Genomic DNA, 16,221 nt, shown 5'->3' on the forward strand with positions numbered 1-16,221 from the left:
ATTGCATTCCCTAAACTTAACATCTTGTAAGCAGCATAGGTTGTCTCCCCCTCCCCAACCTTTTTCTCTTGCTCTGTTGCTGGTTTTTTTAATACATGAATTCTCCAAGAGGGAGGCATACTGTTTCACTCGTTTGTAGCCAACTTGCCTCTGTATAGGTACCTTCAGTTAAGTTTCAGTTGACCTGGCAAATAGTTTTTTTTTCTCTTTTTTTCTTAACGTATCATTGATATACACTCTTATGAAGGTTTCACAAGAAAAACAATGTGGTTATTACATTCACCCGTATTACTGAGTGCCCCCTCCCATACCCCATTGCAATCACTATCCCTTCAGTTGTAGTAAGATGCCACAGTCCCTATTTGTCTTCTCTGAGCAGCTACACTGCTTTCCCCGTGACCCCACACACACCATGTACACCAATCATGATGCCCCACAAACCCCCTCTCCCTGCCTCCCCACCTGCCCTCCCTCTCCCCTCCCCTCCTCTTTGGTAACCACTAGTCCCTTCTTGGAGTCTGAGTCTGCTGCTGTTTTGTTCCTTCAGTTTTGCTTCGTTGTTATACTCCATAAATGAGGGAAATCATTTGGTATTTGTTCTCTGCCTGACTTTTTTGACTGAGCATGATACCCTCTAGCTCCATCGATGTTAGCAAATAGGTTTTTATTTTTATTTTTATTTTTTTATTTTGGTATCATTAATCTACAGTTACATGAGGAACATTATGTTTACTAGACCCCCCCCATCACCAAGTCCCCCCCACATACCCCATTACAGTCACTGTCCGTCAGCATAGTAAGATGCTGTAGAATCACTACTTGTCTTCTCTGTGTTGTACAACCCTCCCCGTGCCCCCTCTACATTATGTCTGCCAACAGTAATGCCCCCTCCTTTTTTCCCCCCTTATCCCTCCCTTCCCACCCACCCTCCCCAGTCCCTTTCCCTTTGGCAACTGTTAGTCCATTCTTGGGTTCTGTGATTCTGCTGCTGTTTTGTTCCTTCCATTTTTTTCTTTTCTTATACTCCACATATGAGGGAAATCATTTGATGCTTGTCTTTTTCTGCCTGGCTTATTTCACTGAGCATAATATCCTCTAGCTCCATCCATGTTGCAAATGGTAGGATTTGTTTTCTTCTTATGGCTGAATAATATTCTATTGTGTATATGTACCGCATCTTCTTTATCCATTCCATCTACTGATGGACACTTAGGTTGCTTCCATTTCTTGGCTATTGTAAATAGTGCTGCGATAAACATGGGGGTGCATCTGTCTTTTTCAAACTGGGCTGCTGCATTCTTAGGGTAAATTCCTAGGAGTGGAATTCCTGGGTCAAATGGTATTTCTATTTTGAGCTTTTTGAGGGAACCTCCATACTGCTTTCCACAATGGTTGAACTAATTTACATTCCCATCAGCAGTGTAGGAGGGTCCCCCTTTCTCCACAATCTCGCCAACATTTGTTGTTGTTTGTCTTTTGGATGGTGGTGATCCTTACTGGTGTGAGGTGATATTTCATTGTGGTTTTAATTTGCATTTCTCTGATGACTAGTGATGTGGAGCATTGTTTCATGTATCTGTTGGCCATCTGAATTTCTTCTTTGGAGAGCTGTCTTGTTCAGCTCCTCTGCCCATTTTTTAATTGGATTATTTGCTTTTTGTTTGTTGAGGTGCATGAGCTCTTTATATATTTTGGATGTCAACCCTTTATTGGATCTGTCATTTATGAATATATTCTCCCATACTGTAGGGTACCTTTTTGTTCTATTGATGGTGTCCTTTGCTGTACAGAAGCTTTTCAGCTTGATATAGTCCCACTTGTTCATTTTTGCTTTTGTTTCCCTTGCCTGGGGAGATATGTTCATGAAGAAGTTGCTCATGTTTATGTCCAAGAGATTTTTGCCTATGTTTTTTTCTAAGAGTTTTATGGTTTCGTGACTTACATTCAGATCTTTGATCCATTTTGAATTTACTTTTGTGTATGGGGCTAGACAGTGATCCAGTTTCATTCTTTTACATGTAGCTGTCCAGTTTTGCCAACACCAGCTGTTGAAGAGGCTGTCATTTCCCCATTGTATGTCCATGGCTCCTTTATCGTATATTAATTGACCATATATGTTTGGGTTAATATCTGGACTCTCTATACTGTTCCACTGGTCTGTGGGTCTGTTCTTGTGCCAGTACCAGATTGTCTTGATTGCTGTGGCTTTGTAAGAGAGCTTGAAGTCAGGGAGCATAATCCCCCCCCCACTTTATTCTTCCTTCTCAGGATTGCTTTGGCTATTCAGGGTCTTTTGTGGTTCCATATGAATTTTAGAACTATTTGCTCTAGTTTGTTGAACAATGCTCTTGGTATTTTGATAGGGATTGCATTGAATCTGTAGATTGCTTTAGGCAGAATGGCCATTTTGACAATATTAATTCTTTCTATCCATGAGCACAGGATGTGTTTCCATTTATTGGTATCTTCTTTAATTTCTCTTATGAGTGTCTTGTAGTTTTCAGAGTGTAGGCCTTTCACTTCCTTGTTTAGGTTTATTCCTAGGTATTTTATTCTTTTTGATGCAATTGTGAATGGAATTGTTTCTGCAAATAGGTTTTTAAGAAGTAATACGTGCATAATAGAGTAATAAAGGCTGCATAGTGCAAAATGCATTTCTTCCACCCCCACCTTCCATCCAGTGGGGAAACAACCATTGTTAACAGTTTAATTGACTGTTATTTTTTTTTATTAGTTTTATTTTGGTATCATTAATCTACAATTATATGAAGGACATTATGTTTACTAGGCTCCCCCCTTCACCAAGTCCCCCCCACATACCCGTTCACAGTCACTGTAATTGACTGTTTTTAATACCAAGTTATATACTAAGTAGTTCATCTCGTCACTGTATAAAATCAACAAACATGGATGGTTGGTAGAATTTATTAAATAAATGAACAAGGCATGTAAGTATTCCAGTAGTTAAATAGTACAGTGTTATATGTATAGAACCTTCAAACACATAAAATTCTGATGTATACCTGAAAAAGATGATGCTATGTTTGCAAATCACCCTTGTAGATTTTTGGAGGTATAATTCATTCTTTTAAAATGTTCATTTGGTTTTTAGTATACTCACAGAGTTGTGCAACTATCACCACTATCTAATTCCAAAATTTTCATTACCCCCAGCAAAGACATCCCATACTCATTTTGTTCCCATCTGGCCTTCCCCTAACTCTTGGCAGTAGCCGTAAGTCTTTCTACTTTAGGTATTTCATATAAATGGAATCATACAATATGTGGTCTTTTACTTAGCATAAAGTTTTCAATATTTCACATTGTAGTATGTATCAGTATTTCATTCCTTTTTATGGCTGAAAAATATTCCATTATTTGTTTATTCCACATTTGTTTAGCCATTCATCAATTGATGGACATTTGGATTGTTTCTGCATTTTGGCTATTATAAATGCTGTTGCTATCTTTTTTTTAACGTAGATTTGTATAGAAGCATCAAGGTTTCCAAAGTCACAAAAAAACAGTTGGTAGAGTTAGTGGCTTTTTATAGTAGTATTTTTTCCCCTCCATTCATTTTCAGACTCTTTTGGGAGCTTAGGATATTTCACAGTTCTGAATATTAGCAACTGAAAATACCTGTAGATGATGAAGCATCTGAAGATGACTTGGATTCAATTTCTTCAAGCAGTGAAAGAACCTACAGTTTCATATAAGAGACTATAACAATTTATGTACACTATGGAAGATTTTGACTTGGTGAAACCCTTACAGAAAATTTCATCTTCTGTAGAATCTGGTACAAAAAATTCTTCCCATTCTCTTGGACTTAACTTAAATAATAATAGGTAAGAGTAGGTAGATAGATATTTTTTTTTTTGATGTAACAACAAGTCAAAATAACTATAACTTCATTTACATAGTTTACCAATTTAACTAAATAGCATCATACTGATTTGCATTTAAATACCACCTATAATCAAGAACTGTTTAGGGACAGTTGAAATTAAGAGTAGTTTTAGTCCTTCCATGTTTTTTTTCATTTTTCCCAGAGATAGGTACTTTTGCATGGGAAACATTGTGAAAAAGAACTTGTTTTGCTAGTTGTGTTTTCTTTACATTTTTGTTTCTGGTAAATTACAAGCATATCTTTAAAATTTAGTTGACTAAATATTGTTTCTACATTTTAAAAAATTAACAGTTAAATATTCCAGAAATACCAATCTAGAAAGTAGCAATTAAAGTTGAATACTAGGAAGTAAGCAAAAAGACTCTTAAGTTGACAAAAATAGATGCTATCAAACAATGTATTTTATGTATTTTCTTTTTAAACTATCTCATGTTTGGTTTATTTTTAATTAGAGCCTGTTTACTCTCATTTTGTACCTAGTCTGACAAACTAGATTATTCAGTTCCTAAGTTTATAGTAGCTTAAAAACAACAGAGTCAGGGACCTCTAGCGAGATCATCAGCTATACAAGGCAGGTATAATAAAGCAAAAACCACAGCAATCTAGGGCCTGCTGATAAAGGGGTGAGTATCTTTAAACGTGATAGGTTTTAAAAGAAACTGTGTATTACAAATAAATTCCTTAAAAAGTTTGTTCATTCTCTGTTCTCAGGAGGAATTTAAGGTAGCTTACAAGAATATATAAAATCAAAGGAAAAGTAGGGTGAACAGGGGAAAAAAAAATGGGAAATGGCCTAGAAGAGGTCTGCCATAGTAATCTATACTGGTTTACTGCAAGTATTTTCTCTATCACTGGGTGGCCCCTTTGATGCCCATTTCTAGAAGAAATCCCTTGTAGAATATAATATTTCATTTGCCTGGAGGAACCTAAATGTGCCTTTCTAATAAGAATTATGTAACTGGACTTGTTTGTTTTCATCATGACAGGCAGTTACTCTGCCAAATTTAAACTGGATTATTACACAACTATGTAAATTTATGGACATCATATTTTTCTTTCCCTTGAATTTTTATGAATCTGATTCTAACTCTATTATTTCACTGTTATTGTTTTAGTTTCCTTTTTAAAAAAACTTTTTTCTGAAACAAAGCAGGTTATCTATAAATAAATGAAAATGATCTATCATTGACTAGAATTTAAACAATTTTAATGTCCTTAATTGTGCTTTGTATTTTTATACAACAAATCTGAAATGGACTCAAGTTTGGACAAGCTGACCTGGAAAGCATTAGTGCTGTTTTACACACTGAATAGGCTAAATAAGTCCTGAATGTTTGCTGCTCGTTTTCTTGGCACAACTTTTATTCAAAGATAGTGTTGAGATAAGTATCATCTTATCACACCAGATTAGGAGTACCCAATTAAAGAGACTTGACTGTAATTCAGGCAGTGGGGAAAGAATCCCCCTGACAATAAGGGGCTGTTCCTACCCTGGAGTGAAATAATCTTCTCGAATAATTTAGAGTGGGGAAGCTGGACGTGTTGCTTATTAGTTGGCAGAAACTTTTTTTTTTTGCTGGCACTTTGCAGTGTCCTCTCACTTCTGGAGTAGGTCTTTCTGTTGGCTTCTTTATTAAGTAAGTGCTGTCTTTTTTATTGCTATTTTCCATTCATGTACAAATTTGTGATCACATTTTCAACAAATAAGGTGCCATTAAGAAGGATTAAATATCAGTGGTTTTGTACTGCTCTGCTAAATCTTGAACTGCTGAATTATTCAACACTTTGGTAGAATGAAGAAAACCATTTGAATTATTTATGTTTCAACAGAAGTAGTCCCCACCTTAGTACAAATGGGGTATCCTCTTTCTCAGGGAAGACCAGACCATCTGTAATTCAAGGTACAGGTGAAGTCCTAACCTCTTTAATGGAAGAGCTATAAAACAGTGGGAAGACTGATTCAGAACTTTGGAAAAACTGTGATGTATCTAGTTTTGTTTTATTTCTGGAATTTAAAAAATAATTACATTTCTAAATGTGCCTCTACTAAACTCTCAATTACTAGAAACATATTCTAAGGAGTATGATACTGAATTTATTGCTAAAATGGTCAGGATATTAACTGAGGAACAAATGTGAAAAAGGTCAAAGGTATGTTTAAACAATATATTAGTGATTAGACATATTAATTTATGTTCTAAATGTGAACTAAGATATGATCTCAGAGAAGCAAGAGTTCCAAAAGTATTTTCCCCCCCAAAGTATTAATACTATAACTAATCCTAATATTTTAAGTAACTCATGGAATTATCATCATTTTGAAAAATCTAAGTCCACCTTGGAATATTTTGAATGTTCTACTTACAAATTAAAGCTTCTATTTAGTAGAACCTTATTGCATTTAGCTGAGATACATTGAATTATATAGGTTTTTCAGGTCAGTGGTTCTTTCTTTGGTCCATGGGTTAACTTGTGATATAAGAATTTAACAGTTAAAAAAATATTTATGTATAAATTTTGTTTCATAGAATAATGTCCAAAATATGACCTCTCCAAGGCTAGATTTGGGAATGCTTTCATAAAAACTTGTAAAACATTATTATTCTTTATTTAGAGAACAGTAGATTTTAAGTATTAACTATACTTTTAAGATCATAATATGAGTTATTTTTCAGAATGTATAATAAATGGAATAAAAGAGTGCTTGGTTTAAGAATCTAGTAGCAGCCACATCTAACTGTGTTACTCTAAGTTATTATCCATAATCATTGAAGTGATATAAATGACTATTCAAATTTTTTGAAAACACAGTTTTAAGTTTTTATACTTTTTATGTTTTTTCTGTAGAGCAATCAGTAGGTGCTAATACAAAAGACCTATAAAATGCCATTGTAAAATGATGCAATTAAAAGTGGGATGTTTTATGAACTGTTCCCAGTACTATACTTACTCATTAGCTTATAATACTAGAATTAACATGCTTAAAAAAAAATAAGACATCGCCTTTCAGGCAAATTTATGTCTAACTAAAGAAACTGTTACTTTTATGCTTTGAAACCAACATCTTAAATCAGAATCAGAATATATTTGTGAAATTTAAGATACAGATTCTAATAAGCCAGCATACCAACCCAGCTACTTACACCTTAACATTTGAACCAGTTTCTTCCTACTCTTTCTCCTTCACCTGTGATGTAACAGATTATTATTTTTATTGTTTAGTAATGATTGACCACTTAATTTTTGTAATGTAGACATGTAATTGATTATTTCGTGAAGAGTTTCTTAAGATATTTCTTACTTTGACAGAATATGAAATCCTGGTGATTTAAGTAAAATTTCTCAAATTTATTCAGCATGTTTCTGTAGGATACAAAACCAAAATTCTCTGATGTTCTAGTATAGCATTTAGAAAGAATGGGAATGGTAAGGATTGAGCAAGTCTTTTTCTTCAATTCCATGTTTTCACTTTACTTTTGGAATAACATTTGTCTGATTTCTAGTACTTGTAAGGGACTAACCTACACTGCTAAAACAAACACAAAACCTTCCACAGAGCTCAGCGCTCTGGCAGTGATCTGTTTTTTTAGAATTCCTTCATAAAATATCTCTCCTGAAATTCTTAAGTTTTTCACTACTTAAACTTGAGAAGGTTATGTATTTTGGTTCCGTGGAAAATAATTTTTTAACACATTTATGTAGAAATACTACAATACATTCTTAAATACTTGCTAATATTTCTGTCGTGGTAAATTTTTAAAGCACATCATTAAATTGTCTTAGTTCTTTTAGCATTTTAACTATTTAACACTACTGATTTTATATGTATAATAGTAATATTTATATGATGATGATAATAATTATTACATCTACAGTTTATTGAGTGTTTATTTTCCAGGCAGTATACTAGACACTTTTTCTCAGTGGCACTCAATCTTATTAGAACCCAAACCATTATTTTGTAACAGTTTTTAAAACATCAACTTATATTGCCTTGAAATGAAATTCATGATGTTATAACCTGCTTGTACCCACTTAAAAAAAATCAATATAATGTCCTAATGGTGATATAAAGGAGGAGAGGAATTCAAGTTATAATACATAATATGTATTTCAATACGAAAGTGGTCAGACACATCTGCACTGAAAGACATACTGAAGCGGTCTGGTGTTTGTTTATAGTAGACTCACGGTGAATGCAGCTGCTGCAGACACAGACCAGCACTGTGGTGACATGATTTTCTGAGACAGTAATCAATTTCTGATCAAGTTCTGTAACAAACTTAACATCTTAGTAGTTATATTTGTAGGCAGTTTGGTGATTTGAAACCTGTGGAAAATATATGTTATTTTTGTAACCTAAAGTGGACACAGGACAGTTCTTCATTGTGGAGGACCATCTTATGATTTGCATCCCTGGACCCTGCCTACTAAATATGCTCGTGGTAACCCTTGCTCTATCTGTGACAAGCACAGCCTTGCAGATATTCAGAATACATTTCTCCCATGGAGATCACTGCTTTACATGCATCATATTTACATTAAAATTTTAATCCTCCCAGCCATCTATGAGGTGGTGCTATTTCCATTTTATAAATTAGGAAACTGAGGCACAAAGAAAAATTTACTTGTTTAGAACCAAGCAGGTTGTGAGAGAGCTGGAGTCAGACAAAGGATGGCAAAGCTGATGGGGTATTCACCAGGCTAGACTATAGAAATCCCATTCAGGCTAATAAGATAAAAAAAATTCCATGCATCACAACTTTAATTAAATGCATATATCCTCCAACAATATGTAAAATGCAGGCAATGTAAATCCTTTTAGTTTGAAATGACTAATAATAGCCCTTCTTATAATTAAGTAAATAATGTTATTCTCTGTATTTATAATGTTCTTAAATAAGTTTTTAAGAATTAAAATATTAATTGTGAAACTGATTAGGAAGAACAAAATCTTCACTAATTCATATCCTGAGTAAGCTCTATTAATTTGTATCCTAAATAAGGTCATAAGGATGGTTAATATCAAGTATCTGGCATAATACTAAGCCTTTTTTGTTCTGTAAATTGTTACTCTATCATTTTTATAATTTAGTTTTATATGAATATCAACTTTATCAGTTTAAAAATAAACCTCAAGTGTTGCTTAAGTTAGTATGATTTAATAAGAAAACAGATGCCTGATTATTTTTGTTTTGATTAAGATAATTTACAAGTAAGTTGAGAAGATAAGGAATTTGATTTGATCTAGCTTACCTTATAGTGAAGTTAGTTGGTTTAGAATTAATAATTCTTGTCATTACTGTCATACTGCATTTTGAAGCTTTTCTTTTCTAATCTGGAAGTTTTTTCTCCCTTTGCTTTAATATTGGTATACAGGTTTCAACTCATTTCTGTTATTTTGTGGTCATACAACTGGCTTTCAGCATTAACTTGAAGGATCTCTGGATCGTGTAGTCTGTAATACCAAGAAAAATTCCGCTTGAAATATACGTTTTTAGACTGTATTTCTGAGCTCCCACTCTTTCCTTGGGATGGTGTCCTAGGTGCAGGAGGTAGGGTCGGGGGCAGAGATGGGGACAGACAAGTTAACAAAGTGAACAAATGAGATACTTTCTGATTGTGGTGAATGCTATAAAGGAAATAAACAGGATGACAAGAAAGAGCAACTTAGGATGGTTTGGGAGACTATCTTCGAGAAGGTTACAATTAAGCTGAAATTGCAGGATGGGAAGAAGCCAGCCATGTTAAGAGCTGGAGGAGAGAGCTTTCTGGATAAAGGGTACAGCAAGGACAGCATTGAGGTGGAATATAGTCTTGGCGGGTTCAGGGAACAGGAAGAGGCCAGAGGGGCTGATGTGTATGGACAAGGAGGAGAGGGATGAGATGAAGTTGGGAGATGGGTATGAGCCAGACCATGCAGGGCCTTGTAAGGAGCGATAGGAGCGGAAAGACTCGGATAGGTTTTAAGCAGGGAAGCTATTTTTCATGGCAGCTGCTTATTAACATACATTATTGCGTATTGTCTATTACTGAATTGTATATATATATATTGCACTTAGTCTGGTACTATACAGCCTTGAGACTGAATTTAGCCTCTGGAGATTTCCATGTCCCCTTTCAGACCATCTGTTGCCTTAGTCTAGTTCTAACAGTACTAACTACTCTTGGGAATCAGCATGGATCAGGACCTAAAAGTGGCTGTGAAGGGAGCCATCAACCAGTTCCATGAGTTTTCAGTAATTTTTTATTCCTTTTTCAGCTGTGCTGCTGTAAAACACTTTCTTTTTTTTGAGAGGGCATCTCTCATATTTATTGATCAAATGGTTGTTAACAACAATAAAATTCTGTATAGGGGAGTCAACACTCAATGCACAATCATTAATCCATCTCAAGCCTAATTCTCGTCAGTCTCCAATCTTCTGAAGCATAACGAACAAGTTCTTACATGATGAACAAATTCTTACATAGTGAATAAGTTCTTACATGGTGAACAGTACAAGGGCAGTCATCACAGAAACTTTCAGTTTTGATCACGCATTATGAACTATAAACAATCAGGTCAAATATGAATATTCGTTTGATTTTTATACTTGATTTATATGTGGATCCCACATTTCTCCCTTTATTATTATTATTTTTTTTATTTTTAATAAAATGCTGAAGTGGTAGGTAGATGCAAGATAAAGGTAGAAAACATAGTTTAGTGTTGTAAGAGAGCAATTGTAGATGATCAGGTGTGTGCCTGTAGACTATGTGTTAATCCAAGCTAGACAAGGGCATTAAAACATTCACGGATGCAGAAGATTTCTCTCAAAATGGGGGGTGAGGTTCTAAGCTTCATCACTGTTGATCCCCAATTTCTCACCTGATGGCCCCCCTGCGACTGTGCCTGTCTTAGGTTGTTCCTCCCTTGAGGACTCTTACCCGTCTCTGGCTAACCAGTCATCTTCCGGGGCCATACAGGGAGATGTAAAATTGATGAGAGAGAAGCCATATTGTTTGAAAAGGTTAGCTTTTTACTTCTTTGCAGATTTATGCCCTGTGGCTTCTAGGCCCAGCATTTGTCTTGAGGTATCTTTACCACTTGGAGGAATTATGATACTTGTAAAACACTTTTAATATCTGACTTTAAAAAGATTTTTTTAACTTCAAGAACAAATAAATTAAGGGGTAAGTTCCCATAATACCAGACTGTTGTTTTTAAGATGTAGGATTCTTTTTCTAAATACAAGTCGGTGTTCAATAAAATCATTAGTTGTTATGAGACAAGGAAGAAGAACTTAAGACAAATACAAAGTGCAGCTACTTGTTCTTGATTAATCAGAAATGATAGCAGATGACATAAAAAAATGTTGCCATTTGAAGAAAATTTACCTAGACCTTCAAATTTACCTAAACCATGGGTTATATGAGAAAAGGGTGCCTAAGCGTGTGTTGTGTATTTTTGCATGAGATATTTTTAAACAATTCAGCTTATAAACTTTACATTAAAAATACATTTTTAAAAAGGCATTTCTCACTGGAGGAATTTTTCTGTGAAATATTAAGGTGAAAAATTATTTTTAACTAAAATATTTTATAATTTAATAGACCAGGTGGTTACAGCTATTCAGTTTGGTGGAAAAACAATGCCAAGAACAGATTGTTGCCCAGCAGGAACAGTTCCACAACCAAATTCAAGTAAGTTGTTATTTAGAGTGATTCTTTTTTTATATTGTCAGATTTGTAGAAGAACCGATAAATACTTTTTATCAGGTTTTGTTTATAAACTAAGGATAAAATATGTATATTCTCTTTAGTGTCTTGTATTTTTAAACACAATATTTTCATAACATTTCTAAAGATGTTATGTTTAATATGCCTTCTTATCAAAATCTATAACTTTTTATTTTCAGCGTGTACAGGAGATAAAAAATCTAGTCAAGTTACAAACAAGTAGTGCTTCCTGGGCTTCCTACGATAGAACTCCTTCAAGCAAAAAAGTATACTCAGAAAGTCAAATGGGTTTTTTTTCTGAAAACAGTGAAAGAAATGAATCTATTATTAGTTACCCTAACTCTAAAGAACCTGAAATGCAGCAAGAAACATCCTCATCACAACCAGACTGCCATGTGGATAGTAGCTCAGTGAGCAGTGGGTACGGGACTTTGTGTGTCTCAGAATTAAATACCTACAAATCCCAGGACCCTCGAGAGTCCATGGAGCATGCAGAGGTTTCTACAGGCCAGTATGGAGCACCTGTGGTGCAGATGGAATCACTTGCAGATGGTATAGAAAATAAGAATTTTTATATACATACTACGGAGGAGTTGTGTGCATCTTTAAAGGAAGATATTTCCACTTTTCCTGGTGAATTTGAACACAGTTTTCTTGGTGAAAAGATTTCAGAAGTATACAGTGGAAAAACAAATAAGTAAGTAGAATTTCTCCATCATCTGAATGGAAGTTTTTCTTGTTTATTACATTTAAATTCTAGTAAATAAAGCTCCTTTTAAGTTGGACCGTATAGAATGAGATGTATTTGAACATTTTATTATTCTTGTATTTATTGCCTATGGAAAATTGAATAAACAGCGTACTCTGTACTAATGACATCTGATATTCTTCCCATTCACATTGTTAGAAGACTACTAGACTCCTAAGCTGGGAGGACTTGCCAAGAAATAATAACTTTTATATTTTCTAGTCACAGAAAATTTGCTAAAAACTAGAGTGCAGAACTGTTTCAGCATGTCCTATTTTGTTACACAGGTTCATATAATTTGAAACCAAAAGTTATACACAAGCCTATGTAATTTTATGTTTTTATAAGAGATTTTCTAACTTTAATGATATTTTGATTGACCCAGGAGACCTTTTAGTAAAGGGAGTGATAGATGAATGTTTGTAAAGCAAATATTTAAAATTATTAGTTCACCCTAAATACTCAGTTTTATATTTCTGAAGTGTGTCATATGAAGTAAGGTATTTAGCAATAGCAACACAAATCTTACATACCCATAATTATTACTCCATATAAATAAATATGCTTTTACTGTAGATATTTAGTAATTGAAGGGATACTGTGGTGGGTTTGGTCTTAATCCATGGCTACCGACCATATACATTGTCTTTTCGTTCATTTTGCCTTTGGTAAAAAGATATTATAAAAAGGAGTTTGGTTGAATCAGTACAAATTCATTCTTTCTCTGCTATGGGAAAAACAGCTCAAAGCATTTTTCACTGACATATTTTCTACTGCTAGTAATTAGTTTTGTGTGTTAAGAACAGCATCTAAAGAGAGTAATTTTTATTTTCTCTTTTTAAATAGTAAATCTATAACATGGGCACAAAAGCTGAAGCAGAACCAACCAAAGAGAGCACATGCAGAAGAGGGGTGTTCAAAATCTATGCAGGGAAATGAGCAAACCAAGAAATCACCAATTGAGAAAGTAGGTGACAGTCACTTTGCTCTGGTAGTTTCCGTTACTGATAGTTATGTTGGGTTTGCTGCATGCTCATGAACATAAATTTTTTGCTCTTTGTGTTGCTGATTTGTTCCATTGACATATCTATTGGTGTCTCAAAGGATTGGAAACAATGATTTGCTCTAAGTATTGGCTCTTCAGTTGGCTGGAAATCAAAATGAAAAGGGATAAAGTAGTATAAAAAATGAATCATTTGTAAAGGTCATAACTCTCTTTGCACTGCAAATGTTCCCATTTAGCCAGAGAGTAATCCATTTAATTGTTTTTTTAAGCTCTTGAATAATGTATATTACTATTAGGTTGTAAGAAGTAGTACTGTATGTGTGAATGCTTTAAGGTGTCCTTATAAAAAAATTTTGAAGTTTGGATAACTCTGAATTTGTAATCCAAATTGTAAGAAATTAAATGTTAAAATTCTGTGTGGTCCTTTTGCTAATCTAATAGCTGCTCTGGTTAAGAAGTTACAGATACTCAGTATGTTTTAAATGTTTTGGCCTAAATTGTTATAGAGTAGCATTGTTTAATAAAATACATTGAAATTGCAAAATCAGGTCTTTCTACAAACTTGATACCTTTAGAAATTAGCCGTGTCTTGATCAGTCTCAACATAGTTGCCTTGCCTGAGGGTTTCATGCACAGGAAGTTCACTGTGGATTCAGTGAAACCGAGAAATGACAGTGGAATGTTCTTGGTGTAAAAGGGTTTATGCCCAGCTTTATTCTCACCAAGGTAGGTTGAGCACTAGAATCTTGTCTGTAACCAGCAGTCTGCATGCAGGTCCATAATCCACCTCCATCTCTGCCTTTGCCCAGAGCACTGGGTGGAGCTCTTTATATAGTGACTCAGTCAATAATAGCTTGTTGCCTACAGTATGGAAGCATTAGTGTAGCAATAAGCCAATTACATCATTAAGTAGTTTAGGGTCAGGTGAGGATCCTGGCCATAGGAACTTCCATTTTCTCTATAATAGTCTTTCCATGATGCTATGAAAAAGATTATAAAGAATGCAAGTCATAAGACGACAGTCCCGTAGCCTTCATGTTAGCACTGTTTATTTCTCCTTTCTTTTAGTAACTTTCTTCAGCCCATGATACTTAGGCTTCTTAATTTCACCGTTATTTAAACTTAACTGTTGAGGAGGGAAGTGAAGCAAGGCCCTATGGCACTGCTTTGGCAGTTCTGTTCTTTTGAACCTGTTGCTGTCAAGGATGGTCTATCCTCATTTCACGTGATGTATAAAGCATTTGGAGGCTGGGGTGAAAGTTGGTTTTTTCATCAAAATAGGCTGGCATAAAGGGAGAATGTTTTCATATACACTAGTTTCTTCTGTTTTTATTAACTACTACTCAGTCTTGGGGAGACTTCCACCTCTGATAAACTTTGGACTTGTGGTATGTAACAGTGGGTTCTCTGATTTTCTTGTTGCCTTTTTGTGGCTATAGATCAATGTTTGATGTAACACAGTGAATCCCCAAATTTGCAGCATGTTAGAGTCACCTGAGGAGCTTAAAAAATCTGCTCATGCCTGGCTGCCAAGCCCACATGGTCTGCCTTCATTAGGGTGTGGTGTGACCTGTGTGTCTAGAGGTGTAAAAGCTCCTTAGGGGGCTCTTTGTGCTGCAGAGCTTGGGAGCCCCTGGCCTAGCCTAATTTTCTTCTTGAGTTCAGTGGCGAATCAGACCAGGTGCAGCACCTGAGAAATGCCCATGGAGGAGGTCTCTAGCAGCATGCTCTGCCTGGGTGAGTTGGCAAGACAGAGAATGGAGGCTATGATGAGGGCTGATTGTCTTTGAGTTTTTCCTCTTCTTTAACCATCTCCTGGATAAGCTTTTTTTTTTTAAGGTGAATGATACTTTTGATATTCAATTATTAAGGGAAATCAAGTTTCTTTGGTATTTCTGAGTATTAAATGATTTTCAGGTAATGGTGATTGGTGAATCAAAGACACCACACCTGAAGTACGTTTCTTACCTGCAAATTCTGTGGATTCACAAAGTTGGAACTCTTTATCCTTTCTCTTCTATTGTTTTTTCCATTTTCAGTCTAGATCAGGTGTCTTGCCAGTGGGTTTCAGCCCTGGGCAAGTTCACTATGGATTCAGTGTGACCAAAGAAATGGTAGAACGTTTTTGGGGTGAAAAGGTTATACTTAACTTTATTTCCACAGTGGCAGGTCAATAACTCAGAGCGAGTCTGCATACAGCAAGCCAGTCTCCGCCTCTGGGCCTCTCTGCACAGTCTCTCTCCTCAGTGCCGCCACTAATCCAGCCTCTGCTCTGCTACAGCCTTACAGTTGTGCCACTGTGTCACCCAGCACACTGGGCAGGGCTCTTTATATAGAGTCAGTAATGACGCATTGCCCACACGTGTGTAGTGAGCTAGCCAACCAGGGCCCGGTGAGAATCCTGGCCACAGGAACCTTCACTTTATCATCAATCAGGGAATCCTTCTGATCAGAATTCTCTTGGGATCCAATTTTCCTTTTATTCAGTGGTAGTTTATTTTGGGTATTAGCTGTTTTTGAAGCACATCTTGAAATTGGATATTGTTTAGCATAAGGGTTTCTCAGAGCTCAAGTGAGTCTTTGTTTCCTTGGTCCTTTGTCTGGGACAGACTTGACGTTACCATTCCCAGGCTGCAGGACTCTGGTGGTTTCCAGACGGGCTGGTAAACTGGTACTGACGCTATCATTAGGTCCTTGCGTTAGGCTTAATCCAGCTCCTGGGGAGGGGCTTTTCATTGCACCATACCTTCATTTCTCATTAAAAGCTAGACCTGCTTTCTATAGCTGATGCCTTGTTTGTTCAGAAGACTGCAGCAACAGCCATATAAGGTAAGCCCC

General features: G+C 35.6%; 1 protein-coding gene across 6 annotated transcripts in view; it reads left to right on the plus strand.

The window, feature by feature from the left end:
- Positions 1–16,221, plus strand: part of MPHOSPH9 (M-phase phosphoprotein 9) — a 64,229-nt gene that overhangs the window by 4,776 nt on the left and 43,232 nt on the right. For all 6 annotated transcript variants that reach the window (XM_073222564.1, XM_073222563.1, XM_073222562.1 and 3 more), the window contains exons 2-4: positions 11,504–11,593; positions 11,809–12,326; positions 13,224–13,344. In XM_073222564.1, coding sequence (XP_073078665.1) covers positions 11,914–12,326; positions 13,224–13,344 — 534 coding nt within the window. In that variant the 5' untranslated portion in view covers positions 11,504–11,593; positions 11,809–11,913. The remainder of the gene's footprint in view (positions 1–11,503; positions 11,594–11,808; positions 12,327–13,223; positions 13,345–16,221) is intronic.

This window comes from Manis javanica, chromosome 15 (assembly GCF_040802235.1).
Source record: "Manis javanica isolate MJ-LG chromosome 15, MJ_LKY, whole genome shotgun sequence".
Taxonomy (NCBI): Eukaryota; Metazoa; Chordata; class Mammalia; order Pholidota; family Manidae; genus Manis; species Manis javanica.